This window comes from Cottoperca gobio, chromosome 7 (genome assembly GCF_900634415.1).
Source record: "Cottoperca gobio chromosome 7, fCotGob3.1, whole genome shotgun sequence".
NCBI lineage: Eukaryota > Metazoa > Chordata > Actinopteri > Perciformes > Bovichtidae > Cottoperca > Cottoperca gobio.
The window spans coordinates 1,553,861-1,570,362 of record NC_041361.1 but is presented as its reverse complement, the minus strand read 5'-3'; the positions used below and the strand labels follow the sequence as shown (position 1 = coordinate 1,570,362).

Below are 16,502 nucleotides of genomic sequence, written 5' to 3'. Positions count from 1 at the left end.
ATCAAAATTGATAAAAGTTCAAGATTTATTGGCGTTTACATACAACAGGAAAGAGTGGCAATGACAGTAAGGCGATACATTTATAAAAGAACCACAGATCACTAAGCCGTGGCCTTTCCTCCCTTATAAAAGCCATTGATCTGTGTGAAGTTATATACACATCTGTAATGATGTAGCATTCAGAGGTTGAAAAGAGATATTGAACTAGAAAAAAAAAACTTAATATAAATGTACGCTTGAGGAAAAAGATGGCAGGACACATGGTGATGTTATGGACATTATGACCGAGCAGTCGACTCATTAAAAGCTGCATGGACGTAACAAAAGCTAAACAAATGATGATCAATCATCATCATACGATCAGAGTATTTACTCTGCATGCGTCTTTCTGATAACAGCTGTAAATGTTAACCATGCAGTACAGTGCTGAGTGAAGTCTTCATTAGATAACGATTTATAAAGCTACGTCACACTGCGTACTAATATTTAGTGTCAAACCAACGAGTTGTGTAAAGTACTCCTCAAAATGGGGCAACAGGTTGATGCAACCCTAACGGCAGACATCATGGACGATTCTGCAAACGTTCGGATTACATTCAACGTTTGTTTTGTTTCATTCTTGCATGTAAAATGGCAAATATACTAAAGTTAAAGTATGGATAGGCAAAAGCAACTAAAACACTTTATGTTTTATTCCATAATATTTTCATGAAACCCTCATTTTTAAATGCCATTTCTAGTCGTTTGTTAGTAGCAGGGTCCGCCATTCCTGTGCTGGATTTAAATTGCCTTCCTAAACTGGAGTAATTCCCGGGATGCAGCGTTTACTCCACTTCTAGACTTCCCTGTTAACTCCCCTGCAGCTGTATCAGACATGGATTAAGTTACTGCTCATTCTAACACAACATTTCCTTCTGCTGCTTCAAATTAAAAGCATTCAACTGGCAAAACACAGGATGGCTTTTATTGTAAAGCAGCCTAAGAAAATGTTTAACAGCTAACGTTTTTCAGATATGCGGAGCATTGGCACCAGAAGCAGCAGCCATCGTGATGAAGATCTGTGAGGGGAAACCACCGGTGCCGTGTGCCGCATGAAATCAGAAGGCTGTTGCTCAAAGCACGATGGAAACATGCAGATTATTGGCTGATTTCTTTATTTAAACCTGAGTTTATTTGGCTGCGCTGTAAACGTATACCCCCGTTTCTCTTGTTGTATTTCTGGTAAAAGGGTAGCTGCTCACGAGTGTTTGATGTAGTATTGAACCACACTTGCTGTTATCACCTGTATGTGTGTGGGAGACTGAAACCTTAAGGTCAGGGAAAGATCACGGTGACAGCAAATAAGAAATGCAAACATTAATAGCAGATCAGTGACTCCGGCCTGCCGCATGCTTCTGCTGTCCACACCATTATTTTGCACCTGAACACATAAAGAAACTACTTCCTGCATTGGCACTGCACGTACAAGATGATGGTACCGCTGGGAAAGTAAATGAAAACCCAGCTGAGCAGTTAAAATCACCATAAGTAACACTAACGATACTTCATGCTCAAACGAAGCTACAAACATTCAAGATATTTCATTGCTTTCGACCGATTCAGTGACGGGCTGCGTCGAGGTCGCACAGCGTCGATTGGTTGAAATTCAAGTAACTTCTATTTTCCAACCTGTCCACCCTGTTTTGGGTGGCAGCGGCTCAGAACCCATCCCAGGAACCAAATGATGCATTTTCTATATTAAATAAAAACATGACACCTGCTTTTAAACATTAACAAAAGGAGTTTTTGTTGCATCAGCATTATTTGGAAATGACTCCTCAGTTTTTCCACCGATAGAGATCATAATCCCACAACGCCGCAAGAAACGTGCCCAACATGTTCAGAGGATTGTGACGACTCGATGACGTCCCAGTGTGGAGGTGTGTGTGCTCCAGTGGAGAAAAGGGAAGTGGATGGTGGGAGGTTGAACTTCCAGTAGTAAAGTTTTTACCCTCAGTTTCAGGGTAAAGGATCATCGTTATTGTCGCAGGCGGGACGGCGGGGACTCAGGATTTGATCTGCATCTGCCCATGGAGGGCCTCGGCCTGGGCTTTCAGGCCCAGAAACTCCCCCTGGATGAAATCAGTCAAGACTTTCCGCATTTCCATCTGAAAATGTAAAGAACGAATGTGTTACGAACACCTCACGCGCTGCTTTACCCGACCATGAACCAGTTATGCTGGAACTGAAACCTTATTGACAGTATGTGTCATTTCTTTCAAGTAAAAAAGTAAAATATTTGCTGCTTCCAGCTCTTCAGATGTGAGGATTCTTCTGATTTTATTTGTAATATATTTGAACATCTTTGAGTTTTAGGCTGTCGGGAAAAACTTAAAAGACATCACGTTGGGCCCTGAGAAAGTGTGACTGCCACGTTCCCACTACTTCACTAGACTATAAGTAATATTCCAAAAAGGAAATCGGCAGACTAATAGATAAATAATCCGTGTAACGCGGTCTGTCCTCACCTGGCTCTTGTTTTCGGCTCGGAGGGATTCAACCAGGTCTTTCAGACTGAACGGTTTCCCCACCAGGACTGTGATTCTCTGGAAGCAAAGCAACAGTTACAGCAACACCAACAGGAAACAAACAGCCACGATCAACACCATCTTAATATTGCTGGGATTGTGTTCCCACCTTGCCAGTGCGAGGAACGTAGGGCTTTGCGTTTGGCAGAACGTCACTCAAACCTGAGACCGACACACAGATTTAACTTTGTTTTCATATAAATTATTAATCAGTGTTTCCTTCAGCAATGGAATCATTTTCTCTGACATTTTGAAATGTTCACCTGTTAAAGGAAAAGGCTGGCGATATGCTATATATATATAATCCACATGTGGTGCTGTAGTGAGTGTTAGTGGCAGCAGGACGGTGTGTGTGTTCATGGTACTGAAGCAACATGTGGCGCACTGATGTGTTTTTAATAACAACAACAACAATGGAGCTCTGTGGCCCAGAGGAGGAAGATCTATCAGGCTTTGATCCCCGGACTCATCCTTTATCCACAGTTCTTAAAGCATTTATCTTCTACATACCCGACTATACTTTGCAACTTTTTATTACAACAACTAAAAGTGGCCCGGGAACTTTGTTGCATGTCAATCACCTGTGTCTGTGTGTGTGTGTGTGTGTGTGTGTGTGTGTGTGGTCATCTGCATGTACTACGACAGTGTAACTCACCCACATGCCAGAGCGGCAGGATGATCGGATTAAGAGAGCACTCTGCTATTAGCCGACCGACACCTAAAACACAAACCATGAAGCAGAATCACTTCCTGCTGTAAGAGCTGATTCTATAAACACTCAACATGCATCTTTCCAAAAGCTCTGTTCATCTTTCCAAGTTTCTAACGTGTGCTCGTTGTGCAGTACGACACGGTAACATCGATGGGTCAACGCTTCGTTCATCTCATTGACATTCAAACTCTAAATTAACATTATTATTATTTTACTATTTGCTGCGTAGGATCGTTTGTGTGATCCAAACATTTCTAATAACTCCAGAGGGTTGTGAAGTCAAAGTTTATTGAAAAAAAAGATATTTCCACAATTCACAACTTGTTATTATCTAACAAAAAGTTATGTTTCAATTCAGATGTGTAACGTGCACTCACCCCATTTTAACCGAATACATTCTTCAGTTAAGTTGACTTTGCCTGTAAATGATAAGAGAGGAAGTGCTTATTGCCACGATACTAAATCTAAATCAACAAGAGGACAAGACTACAAGAACATGTGAGGAGGGTTCAAATACCTTCTGGAAAAATGTGCACCCATTCTCCTCCGTTTAATTTTTCCACAATAAAATCCATGCCTTTCTGGTAAACACCGTCACCTACAGAAACATCAAGTCGTTGATCAACAGAGTCGATAACAGCACGTCCTCATGTCCCTCTCTTAGTGGAACTGCACTCGGCTTAACACACATCTACAGAACATCTGTGAAAGAAATGTTCACCTCACATAAAAGACGAAACTCTGTATTTAATACTGCTGCTTCTTTTTAATGTGTAGAGCATGCGACACCCTTTGACCTTTGACCTTTGACCCTCGCAAACAACAACAGTATAACTAAACACCTGACAGAGAGTTGAGGCTGATGGTTCATGTCGGATTGTACATTTATATGCATACGTTATATTTTTCCTCCGATATCCGGTATCGGACCACATCCCTGACAGACAGTCGGGGTTATTAATGCTAGAGACTCACCTCTGCAGACAGGGACACACTTTCCACGGCTGAAGAACCTTGAATGCAGCTCTTTTGTGAAACAGATGTCAGACGCTGTAGGAGTCCTGCACAGTTACAGGGAAATCAATACACATTATCCGAAAGAATTAAAACAAAATCCTGCGTTAATGAGGTTTAAAAATGATAAAAACTCACCATCGCATCTTGTTATAGGTCCACAGCTGTCTGAGCTTTAGCACACCTGTCGCAAACACATGATTATTTCACTGTGTTCTGATGTTACCGTGTAGAAGTGTGTCATTTCATCCGTTTCTTACCCCAGATGTGCGGGTCATCCATACAAGACTGGTGATTGGACAGCGTGATGAGGGGTCTGTCGGAGGGCCTCTGGTCAATCAGGTCCAACAGAACCTCCTGGTTGTGGACCGTCAAGTAGTTCATGTACTCTGACGATTGGGAGGGAGAAAACATGTGAGAATGATCTTGTTGGGGAAGAAGTATTCAGATCATTTACTGAAGTAACCTGGAACATTTGTCTTTAGAAAAAAGCCATATTACACCAACTGCCTCCTTGTTTGGTTCTCTGAGGCCTGAAACAGCAGCTGCCACGATATTAATAAATATTATATATATATATATATATATATATATATATATATATATATATATATATATATATATATATATATAAATAAAGTAGCATAAAATGGAAATATTTATTAACTCAAATGTGTACTTAAGTTACATTACACCACTGGTATATGGTGTGTGTGTATATATATATTCCAACTTACTGGTCCAGAAGTAGGAATATGAGCCCACCATCCCCATGATCAGTGAGCTGGAGATCCTCCATGCCAGAGCAGGGCATTGTGGGAACGGCCATCTGACCTCCAGGGGCATCACAGCGCTCCACAGACACTACATCCACACACGCATTAACCTGTAAACAACACGATGAGAATCAGCCAGAGGGGAAACTAAACACAGGTTTAGATGTTGTTGTTTTTTCAGGTGTGGATCTGGTTTTGATTTCTGTAATAGATGCTCATTATTATTATTATTATTATTTAACTACACGTCTACACTAAGCATCTGTTCTTGTACTGCTGTGACATTTCAATTTCCCTGGGTGGGATCTATAAAGTTTATTACCCTTCTATAAATCCATCTATTACACAATCTTTGCAGAAATATTCTGTTACAAGTTAACATCCTGCATTCAATTGTTTAATTAAATAAATGTACAAAATAAAGAGCATCAGAAAACACTTATAGTACCAAAAGTAAAAGTACTCATTATGCAGCATATATAATATATATTATATTATCTGGTTATAATTATCGATGCAATTAATAAAGTTAATTACTTTATTATATATATATATATATATATATATATATATATATATATATATATATATATATATATATATATATATATATATATATATATCAGAATACAGCTGGTACTACTTCATATACTTTATCTGCCAGGTATGCTTGTAGTTTTAGCTTAATTTATAATAATGTATTTGTTGATTATATTTTGTATTTAGTGGAATACTCCGATATGTAGTGTAGTAAAAGTATAACAATGAAATACTAAATGTAAAGTACAGTACTTAAATGTACTGTAATGTGGAGTAACGTTACTGCAAGCTAAGGTCAAAACATCCTGAGGTAGTTAGCAGCTAGCTGATGTTAGCCTGCTAGCTAACTGCTAGCTAAAGTTTACCGACACATACAGCTCTGAGAGACATATAACTGTACCCCTGTAAAAATAAATAAACTGGTAAACTAAAGGGTACATTTCCGTTTTAGCTTAACATTAGCTGAACCGACACACTCGTTCAGTTAACCTAGATATCTGCATTTTTCATTCCTGACTCTTTATTTCGATGTAACAGCTAAAAAAAACGACTATTTTCGCTCTTAAATATACATATAATGTAGCGTGTCGCGCTCTGAGACCTTATATTTTATATTGTAATACTTTAATAACTTGGGATGTACATAAAACCTCACAAGTTCAAACATTTACCTCACCTTTCTCCTGCTGACAGCAGGCTGGTGGTCACCGACCCCGGAACTGAAAGTCACGCACTGAATTCTGGGAGTCGTAGTTTATTTAGAGAAAAGCCTTTTTCACTTAATGATGTGCCAGACTTGCAGTAACTGTTTGTTTTTCCATTTATTTTCACACATACATTACATAAATAATGTGTGTCTCGTCAAATCATATTTAATGTAGTTTGAAAGCCGCTTTTCGTGTCGAGAAACGTGGATCTATGGATAATGGAGTCTGTGAAGTAGGTCAAAGGTGAAACACCTCTACACTAATGCTTTGACCTGCTGTTCACTGCTTTAAGGCTTCCCTTTATGCAGGATTACTGGGATCAAATATGATTAACTGGTGATTTAAAATAAGTTTAATTATTATTTTGTTAATTATAATTTTAAAGAAATCATACTCAGTAAAGCATCTGTTTGAAAAGCTTAAACTGGACATTGAATATTTCTGGGATTTCTGTGAATTACAAAAAGAAGAAAAATACAATCTGATCGCTCATTATAATCAAACACACACACAAAAACAAACACATGTGGATGCATGTTTTATAAGGAGAAAGTATGATCCAAGTAGTATTAAAAAATAAACGACATAGACACCGATTTTATTTTAAATCAAACTTTGGATGCACATGTCAAAAACTACATTAGATATGTTAGAGAGAAAAAAGGTAATATTTTTGTTAAATACAGTATATGCATATTGTGTGTTTTCTTTTCTTTTCTTTCTTTATTTAATTTACACGGACTATAACCCTGGTGTGATCAGATAATCAGTTTTGTATGTCATTAAAGTAAAACAAAAACAAACAGCTTGTCTTTGCAGTGTTTGCATTTTTTCTGCTCCACACATGTTTTGCACTCAGACCTGCTCCGTCTGCAAATAGACTACTGACATGTTTTATTGCTTAGCTCCATGCAGATTAATGGCCTCATGCCAGCTATGTACACAAGGCTTAGTCTGGTGATGAGTAGCCTGCTGCTCTTTCTTTGTATTAATATATATATATATATATATATATATATATATATATATGTGACAAAAAAATGTGACATGTGACAAAAAAAATGCAATTTGAAGTCATTTTTACAAAAAGATTTGACATTTCCTATTTTATTTATTTTAATTACTGTCAAAAATAATCTTCTGATTAATCTCTAATAAAAATAACTGCTAGTTACAGGCCTAGTAACTCTTTAATGTCACATGCTGCAATTGTGAGTCTCTATTTAGCAAGTGCTGCCACCCTTTGTGTGAATGCAAACTCTACTTCTATAACGGGAATAGTGTTACATAAAAAAGCACACATGACAGGTGGCGTTTATGGAGGCTACTTGAGCTCGTCTGACAGGGGGGGGTGTGTCAGACAACAAAGGTTGGGAACCACTGACATCATGTTTTACTGCTCCTGACTTTCCAAAGTCTGCACTCACATTAATGGCATTGCATCTGCCCGTCTGAGTAATGCCAGCTATAGTACAGTGTTCAGACATGTTGTGTAGGGCAGCGGACACTCACACTATTTGTATGGCAAATTCCAAAACACTTTATTATAATTTATAACACTTGAATCACAAAGATTACAAAACTCCCCGAGCCTTCTTCTGGCAGAGTTTATAAATTAAAAACATAAAAACAAACTTGAAAAGTGAGAAAAGGCATAATTACGCTTTGTCTCAAAATAATACATTCATAAGTGTGCGTTTATGTTGTACCATTGCTCACAAGAAGTGAGCGTAAAATCTTCATTACGAAGAATAACAATCAAGAAAAATATTTTGTCAAATAAAATGTTAAATTACGTTTAAGAAAAACAATAATTCATCACATTTCAACGTCATAAAATGTGACTTTGTTTCCACGAGACGCTGGTGCAGACTGGTGGCCTCTTCACAACAAACTGAATTCTTCACCAGCTGGGCGCGAGCGTGTTCAATCCCTTTAATGCCATTTCAAAGCCCAAGAAACAGGCCTGGGGGAGGAGGGAAGAGATCAGGCAGGGGAGGGACCACAAACGGTACAAGGTCCCTGATATAACTAACTTTAATAAACTAACAGGCAGACGATGCTGTTATCAGGAAGTATAGTATTTAGAAATATCAAAGGACGAGAAGATTTACCGCGTTGGCAGGAAAGGCTCGTAGAAAGACGGCATTGAAGCCTTTGTAGAGGGATCTAGGTCCTTCCTCTCGGAGCAGCGTTCTCAGGACGTCCAGCAAACCTCTGTACTTCCCATCTGGAGCTGCACACACACACACACACACACACACACACACACACACACACACACACACACACACACACACACACCACACCACACCACACCACACACACCACACCACACACACACACACACCACACACACACACACACACACACACACACACACACCACACACACACACACACACACATCCCCACACACACACACATCACACACACACACACACACACACACACACCACACACACACACCACACACACACACACACACACACACACACACACACACACACACACACACACACACACACACACACACACACACACACACACACCACACACACACACACACCACACACACACACACACACACACACACACACACACACACACACACACACACACACACACACACACACACACACACACACACACACACACACACACACACACATCCCCACACACACACACACACACACCACACACACACACACACACACCACACACACACACACACACACACACACACACACACACACACACACACACACAGTTAAAGGATAGATATCTGATTATATGATATCTGCTCCATCTGAAGACCCAAAGCTCTGATTTCTTCTCCGAGGAGCGAGGAGCGAGGAGCGAGGAGCGAGGAGCGAGGAGCGATCTCTGATATTAGCACAGTGCACATGTGTGCAGACACAAACTCCATCAAAAGTCTCTGCAGATGTTAAAGCCGAGAGCTGATCAGCTGTGATCGCCGACTTCAGAAACAGACGTCACTTGAGGGGAAAGGACGTCTCATTTCTCTAAAACCACATTTCCTTGTTTCCTCTCTCCTCGCGTGGTTTCCTTGTGTCTCTCCGTGCAGGAAGAGACGTGAGGGAAAGAGACTTGGGATGCACCCGGGTCTTATACAGAGCTCCGTGTAGAGCTTCACTTTGTCTCTTACCTGTCTGGAAGTTGGATTTGAGGACATCTGGAGGAAGAGCGATCGTCCAGTTTAAAATCCCGGCGATGCCACCGGCCAGGAGGATCTTGGGAGTGCTGAGCTGAGAAACGCTAACACATAAAGACACATTCAAATATGAGGTTTTTACAGGACTTGGAAGAAGATCCTCGTACTTTGTACAACTTTCTCCCCTGCTCACCTTTGACCCTCAGGTGTCAGGACGTTTTTGAGGTATTCATATGTCAGGAAGTAGAGACCATTAGAAGGCACGTCTGAGAGAGACAGAGAACATGTGAGGCTGTACATCCACGCTGACCTTTGGATTCAACATTCAGACACATAAACGGCGTTATCGTCTCCCGCTGTGAGATGGATGATGAGTGTTTCTACAGTTTTACTGCTTTTACTAAGTTAAAGCTCTGAACACACAGTGAAGTTTACCTCTGATGAGCGTTAGCACCGTGCCTTTGTAGACACTGCGGATCCCCTGCGCCTTATAGAGCCGGACTGCACAGTCAAGTGGACCCGCATACCTCGACTTCCCACCGCTAGCCTGCACCTGGAAACATTTAAATACTCAGATTCATGTTCAATTTAAAGAAAGTATTTAGAGAGTGGACGACGCTTTATACGTTTGCTCTGGGTAAATGTGACGGCATTTGTTACTACTTCCTTAACTTTCTGAAGAAACCAAACAACGAGGAAGATCAAATGAATTGCAGATGAATCCACAATGAACACCTTACCTGCAGTAAACATTTGATCCTCTCTCCTGGAGTCACAATCACAGTCGTGAAGACTCCGCCCAGACAGCCAGACAGGAATATCTGAGTGTGCCTGAAGGAAAGAGAAATGAATCACTTTCACGTTATAGATCATCTGGGCTCCAACTTATATATATATATATATATATATATATATATATATATATATATAATAAATCATTATTATATTCTACAGTGAGGCTACATGCTAACGTCAGCATGCTAACATGCTCACAGTGACGATGATGCTGATGATGCCCACGCCTGCAGTCTGCTGTGAACGTTTTTTGTGTATCCAACTGATATCTTGTTGTGAGACCAAAAGAACATCTTGCTCAGGACAGAGGTCCCGACGGCTTTGCGAGGTCACCTCATGTTGGATATAAGATATATGTTTTCTCTCCTGCAGACTCCGCTGTACTCTGTATGACTTGTGCCTCTGAGATCTCACAATAAAGTGTCAAAGACGTAACTTTGTTGAACATCTCACCGAGAACTTTATTATAATTCAGAGGACTTTCACCATAAACATCAAAGAGCATGAGTGCAGACACCTTCTCGTGTATGTTACACTCTGTTCTTTACCACACGGCCATTGGAGGTAAAAACAAATACATTACGAGCCGGGGAAGCGTGGAAATATTACAGCCCTCCCCTGATCGTATCTTATTATATTTTATCAGCGATGGCTCTCAGACGTAGTTATTTGTGTATGTTCTTCTCAAAAGCCTAACAGAAAACATATGTACATGTTGCTGCCAGTGAGGGAGGGGGGCTGGGGGGAGGGGGGGGTACAGTGAATGGTTACAGTGAATGTAGTTCTAGGAAACACAAGGACTAGAATTCCTTCTGAGGTGAAATAGAGGCGACCGGTGGAGTCCAGCATGAGTGACATTGTAACATTCTGTATATAGATTGAGGAGTAACATGAGGAACATGGGGGGGGGGGGGCGTCTTCAAATAGGCAAATGATAGTAGAGTGGAGGGCAACAGAGAAATGGTTATATATAGAGCTCGTAATCCAAGTATTACAAACACATTGTAAAAGAAACAATTATGGTGTGTGTGTGTGTGTGTGTGTGTGTGTGTGGGTTGTACTTACGTTAGGGGTTTGTTAGGGTCTGTCTGCTGGAGCTGTTTACCCAGACCGAACCCAAAGAAACTGATGGCCATCATCGGAGCCACGCCTGCCAGGGGAGCCCCCATACCTTTATAGAGGCCGAGGACACCCTGCATGCATGCACACACACACACACACACACACACACACACACACATGGACACACACACACACACACACACACACACATGGACACACATCAATTCATCAATTCTGTGCAACAACATTGTGAGAATGCTCTTTCCATCAACCGATGAACTCACTAACTGTGAACTGTAATGAGGAGTTTGTGTGTCGACAAGCCTCCCCTGTGTGTGTGTGTGTGTGTGTGTGTGTGTGTGTGTGTGTGTGTGTGTGTGTGTGTGTGTGTGTTTACCTCTTTGGATACGGTCTTGCGGAAGCAGTCATACGCTCCTGTGTAGAGCACATACTGAGCGCTGGGGGCTTTGGGCTGCGTCTGTAGCCTCACCTGGAGAACAGAATTTAATTAGAAAGATGACACACACACACACACACACACACACACACACACACACACACACACACACACACACACACACACACACACACACACACACACAGGGGAGGGGAGGATTGTCGAGACATGAGATAAGGGTAACACCCTGTCTGCTGCTCAGTGTCACTGATAAAAAACTAAACAGGGTGTTGTGACAGTTACAGTGAGTCGGATACAACCTGCTTTACTCTTTAAACACACGATCATTCGCGTCACACAAGGTCCTCATGTGATGACTGCACGCCATGTATGACAAGACATCAGACTGCACGCCATGTATGAAGAGACATCAGACACACGTACCACACATCCTAAAGTAATGCAGTTAACACTCAATCACTTACAAAATACTTACTGCAAAGGACTTTGTAATGTAATCATTGAGGGAAATGAGCCCAATAAATATTCTTTCAATGGAAATGTACTACCTGCACATTAAGCTCTAATCACCCAATATTCATATTAATATGAGAGTTTAATAAGTCTGATGAAGATGGGCCTATTGACTAATAGTCATTTATTTACATAACCGCACAACATTACAATTAATGGGAGATTAAACACGTGTCTCTATTTTCCCAGATTGGTGCAAATTTACAAAGTTCTATCTATAACTATTCTATCTATATCTATATCTATAACTATAACTATAACTATTATATCTATATCTATAACTATAACTATTCTATCTATATCTATATCTATAACTATAACTATTATATCTATATCTATATCTATATCTATAACTATAACTATAACTATTCTATCTATATCTATAACTATAACTATAACTATTATATCTATATCTATAACTATAACTATAACTATTCTATCTATATCTATAACTATAACTATTCTATCTATATCTATATCTATATCTATAACTATAACTATAACTATTATATCTATATCTATAACTATAACTATTCTATCTATATCTATATCTATATCTATAACTATAACTATTCTATCTATATCTATATCTATATCTATAACTATAACTATAACTATTATATCTATATCTATAACTATAACTATAACTATTATATCTATATCTATAACTATAACTATTCTATCTATATCTATATCTATAACTATAACTATAACTATTATATCTATATCTATATCTATAACTATAACTATAACTATTATATCTATATCTATAACTATAACTATAACTATTATATCTATATCTATAACTATAACTATAACTATTATATCTATATCTATAACTATAACTATAACTATTCTATCTATATCTATAACTATAACTATTCTATCTATATCTATATCTATAACTATAACTATAACTATTATATCTATATCTATAACTATAACTATAACTATAACTATTCTATCTATATCTATATCTATAACTATAACTATAACTATTATATCTATATCTATAACTATAACTATTCTATCTATATCTATATCTATAACTATAACTATAACTATTATATCTATATCTATAACTATAACTATTCTATCTATATCTATATCTATAACTATAACTATAACTATTATATCTATATCTATAACTATAACTATAACTATTATATCTATATCTATAACTATAACTATAACTATTATATCTATATCTATAACTATAACTATAACTATTCTATCTATATCTATAACTATAACTATAACTATTATATCTATATCTATAACTATAACTATAACTATAACTATAACTATTCTATCTATATCTATATCTATAACTATAACTATAACTATTATATCTATATCTATAACTATAACTATAACTATTCTATCTATATCTATATCTAAAACTATAACTATTCCTGGGACGTTCAGCAGAACCTGTAAAGCATGACCATGATTTGAAATGTGATGTTTGACAACACATCACTGAGACACACAATCAACAGATTGCGTAACAGAATGTAATGTGAGCCTCTTCTGCTCTTCAGCCTGATGCTCACCATCTTATTTGATCCCGTTAGCGTAGCATACAACGTACTAACATCACAACATAAAGTAACATGAAGCACAGAGTGCAGTGCTGCAGGTGTCATTAGTTCTGCAGGTAAATTAAACTGTTGACCTCATGATGGTGCAAGATGAAAAGTTATTATACTTCATCCTGACGGGAACATCGAATACTTGCTCTGAACCAAAGACCGACTAGCATGGCTGATAAAACACTGATGGATCTGCCGCAGGATTGAGTCCTGGAGGCCTTCTCAAGGTACGCACGCTGCCCGTGTAGCGTCGATGACCTCGAATGACATGGACAGTTCAGCTATGAATAGAAAGGTGTCATAAAAACCCCTCGACTGAATAAGTTACCATTTTTAATGTAATGATTGTAATACTGGCTCATGAGGGATCTGGTGAATGGACTGTGTGTGAAGATAACTGTGTCTGTTTCATGCTGCTGTTTTCTTTAAGATGTTTATTTTATTTTTATTTTTTTAAACGTGATTTTTCATCTTTTGTTTGTTTTTTGTCGCCGTAGTTTTTCATGTATTTTTTCTTATTCTACATTTCTTGTTAAAAAAGAAAAATTAAGAAATATTTTGTTTAAAAACTGCCAGTATTCACTTATTATTAAAGCTGAGATAATTAATTATTATTAAGGGTCAGGAAAAGAAAGTTCATCGGCTGTTTAAGTCATTTTTGAATATAGATTTATAACTGGTATAAATGATTAAACCGTTAAATGAGAAACTAATTAGTAGATCAATTAATATAGATAACAATCTGAATACAAATAATAATAGTTATAATAATAATAATAGTTATTATACTGGTGCCTGACAGCGTCCTTCATAAACAACCCACCAAATTATGTTGATTATAAATAATATAATACGTTTTACGTTTATAATACGTATATTACAGGTATTTATCACCATTCTAGTCTCGCTCCATAAAACAGGAGCAACGACCTCAAGACCTTCAGACTTCTACTAAAACAAAGCAGACATTTACATTTGACATATTCTTCTTAAATCTGATGATTTTGTACATTTCTGCACAATACTACCACTGCTAAACCTGCACAGAGTTTATGTATACACCAATACACCAAAGCAACTTCCTTGTATGTGAAAACCATGATTTAATAATCATAATTCTGATTATTCTAACATCTTACATTATTCTAACATTAACCTGAATATCTTTGGATTGTTTTCTACAGTTTGTCAGACCAAACAAGACTTTTGAACACATCACTTCTTCTGGACAAAATAATGGATAATAGAAAATAAGATTTTAAGATGATTTGTCAATAATCCCTTCAACACCTTCACCTGATCCCTGACTTTAATCCCTTTTAAAACAAACACGCTGCAGAATAAAAACTACAAGAAGCAGCAATAAGGACAACATAAGTAATCTGTCCTCTCTAATATGTAAATAAACTTATGTTAAAACACAAATGCTCTCGCAGTATTTATATATAGCCTGAGCAACATGTTGTCAGTCACCTTGATGGTGTCCAGAGGGTGTCCGGCCAGCAGCAGACAGGCTCCGGCGACCCCCCCAGCCACGAAGTTCTTGAGCGGAGAAACTCTTGCCTCTTCCCCCATCGTCTCCCCCGCATGGCCAAACCACACAGCCGGGCCAGGGTCCGCTACACACCGAACAGAGTCTGCACACACCGTCTGTCTCTCTGAGTGTGTGTGTGTGTGTGTGTGTGTGTGTGTGGGAGTGGTGAGACACACAGCCTGTCTGCCTGCTTCTATAACTGTCTGTCTGCTGCCACGTAAAGTACGAGGCTGCTGGACTTTGCCTCCAGGAAGGACTAAGAGCTACTCTTACTGTAAACACGTGCTATTTATACAAGTACTACAGCCATCATATGTTAGTTTACTTGAGTTTTATAGTGACTATAATCTCCAGAGGATACAGCGCTCGAGCAGAGTAACAGCGACCTCTAGCGGTGGAACCGGATACAGCGTGCATACAGGTGGTCCCACCTGAGGATAGAGAATACCTGCAGCCACTGTTACCAAGCAGTGAGCAAAGCAAGCTCAGTGTGCTGCACAACGCGAAGTGGGAAGTGAGTAAGTACCAGTGCTGGAAGTAGTATTCAGATCCTTGATTGTTGTATATATACAAAACATATCATAAAATATGACAAATGACTTTATAAGTATGTAAGTATTGTGCAGTAAAATGTTCCCTGTCAGTGTTACTATTGTATTTGATGTTTTTAGATTTATATTACGGCTGCATTAATGTGTATGATGCATTTTACTGCTGCATTTTGTGTTAATTTGAACTGCTTTATATACTATTCGGTAGTTTATTCGATAGCAATGCATCATATTCTATAAGATCGACGCCCTGTGAGAAACTCCAAAAAGTCAAAAGCTTTTAAAAAGAAAAAGCACTTTGAGTTTGAACTTAAGGACAATAATTGAGTAAGTTTGCATACTTGAATCCATGCTGCCCTTTGGATTCAACAGTCAGACACATAAACAAAGTTCCACAGTAATTACAGATAGAAATACATTTACTCAAGTGTCGTACTTTTGTTGTACAAACTCGAGGTACTTGAACTTTACATGAGTATTTCCCTTTTATGCAACTTCTACTTCACTACATCTCAGAGGTAAATATTGTACTTTTTACTCCACT

General features: G+C 38.5%; 2 protein-coding genes across 3 annotated transcripts; both read right to left on the bottom strand.

The window, feature by feature from the left end:
- Positions 1 to 7: 7 nt before the first annotated feature.
- LOC115010800 (tafazzin-like) lies at positions 8 to 6,353 on the bottom strand. Of its 2 annotated transcripts, none has more exons than XM_029435587.1 (11): positions 6,286 to 6,353; positions 5,031 to 5,179; positions 4,554 to 4,682; positions 4,432 to 4,477; positions 4,255 to 4,340; positions 3,797 to 3,877; positions 3,657 to 3,698; positions 3,223 to 3,285; positions 2,677 to 2,729; positions 2,508 to 2,585; positions 8 to 2,147 (listed from the first exon to the last, which is right to left on the bottom strand). In XM_029435587.1, the coding sequence occupies exons 2-11, from the start codon at positions 5,137 to 5,139 to the stop codon at positions 2,046 to 2,048; spliced, it is 789 nt and encodes a 262-aa protein (XP_029291447.1). In that variant the 5' UTR covers positions 5,140 to 5,179; positions 6,286 to 6,353; the 3' UTR covers positions 8 to 2,045. The 2 variants fall into 2 exon arrangements, with proteins under 2 accessions (XP_029291447.1, XP_029291448.1); XM_029435588.1 differs by having other exon boundaries at positions 6,281 to 6,335.
- A 1,479-nt stretch (positions 6,354 to 7,832) lies between these two features.
- On the bottom strand, positions 7,833 to 15,637 carry LOC115011081 (mitochondrial carnitine/acylcarnitine carrier protein-like). Its single transcript, XM_029436027.1, has 9 exons — positions 15,347 to 15,637; positions 11,745 to 11,837; positions 11,351 to 11,478; positions 10,231 to 10,321; positions 9,926 to 10,043; positions 9,684 to 9,756; positions 9,485 to 9,594; positions 8,431 to 8,552; positions 7,833 to 8,282 (listed from the first exon to the last, which is right to left on the bottom strand). Exons 1-9 carry the CDS (start codon positions 15,446 to 15,448, stop codon positions 8,220 to 8,222), a joined length of 900 nt encoding a protein of 299 aa, XP_029291887.1. The 5' UTR covers positions 15,449 to 15,637; the 3' UTR covers positions 7,833 to 8,219.
- Positions 15,638 to 16,502: the final 865 nt, after the last annotated feature.